General features: G+C 59.8%; 1 protein-coding gene across 1 annotated transcript in view; it reads right to left on the reverse strand.

Annotated features, from left to right (window-relative positions):
* Positions 1 to 706, reverse strand: part of SLC4A1 (solute carrier family 4 (anion exchanger), member 1 (Diego blood group)) — a 29,533-nt gene that overhangs the window by 6,826 nt on the left and 22,001 nt on the right. Inside the window, exon 16 of the mRNA XM_011985991.1 lies at positions 206 to 459. Within this exon, the coding sequence (XP_011841381.1) occupies positions 206 to 459 (254 nt within the window). The remainder of the gene's footprint in view (positions 1 to 205; positions 460 to 706) is intronic.

Raw genomic sequence — 706 nt, forward strand, 5'->3', positions numbered from 1 at the left:
CCCTTCCTCCCTGCTCAGACGCCCAGCCCAGTGCCTTGGTCTTTCCTCCAGGATCCCCTCGTGTGAGTAGGGGATGCTGGGGAGATGTGGGGAAGTGGTGCAGGATGGGAGAGGCTGGAGGAGGTGCTGGGTCTGAAGGGGTAGGGGAAGGGGCCGGGAGTGGGGGGCAGGAGGATGGTGGAGACCCGACCCAGCTTTCACTCACCCACAAGCACAGAGACCAGGAGTCCACTGATCCGCTGCTCTTTGACCTCCTGGATCTGGGCTGCAGCCCCTGGGGTGCTGGCTTTGCCCATGACAGTGAGGGCGTTGGCATGGGTGACAGAACGCACAGTGGTGGCACTGAGCCAGGGCATCCCAAAGAGGGCAGCCACCCCGCCCATGCCCACTACCAGCAGCAGGTCCAGGTGGAAGCCGGAGCCCTTGACCATCTTGCGCTCGGGTTTGCTGATAATCAGCCTGCGGCAGGGGAAGGCGAGGGGTAAGCAGGGTTCTCCCCTGCCTCCTCCACCTACCCTTCCTTCTCCATATTTGGTGTCCTTGTAGCTCAGTTTTGTCTTCTGTGCCCCTCCCTCTCTGAGTTCCTTGCTCCCCTCCCTCCCGCCCCATCTTGAGAATCCAGACTTTTAAGAGCAGAAATGTCTTCACAACATTCAAGGCTGATTTGCAGGCAATGAAGCTTCAGCTTCAGGGAGCTTTGCTTGTA

This window comes from Mandrillus leucophaeus, unplaced genomic scaffold (assembly GCF_000951045.1).
Source record: "Mandrillus leucophaeus isolate KB7577 unplaced genomic scaffold, Mleu.le_1.0 Scaffold290, whole genome shotgun sequence".
Classification (NCBI taxonomy): Eukaryota; Metazoa; Chordata; class Mammalia; order Primates; family Cercopithecidae; genus Mandrillus; species Mandrillus leucophaeus.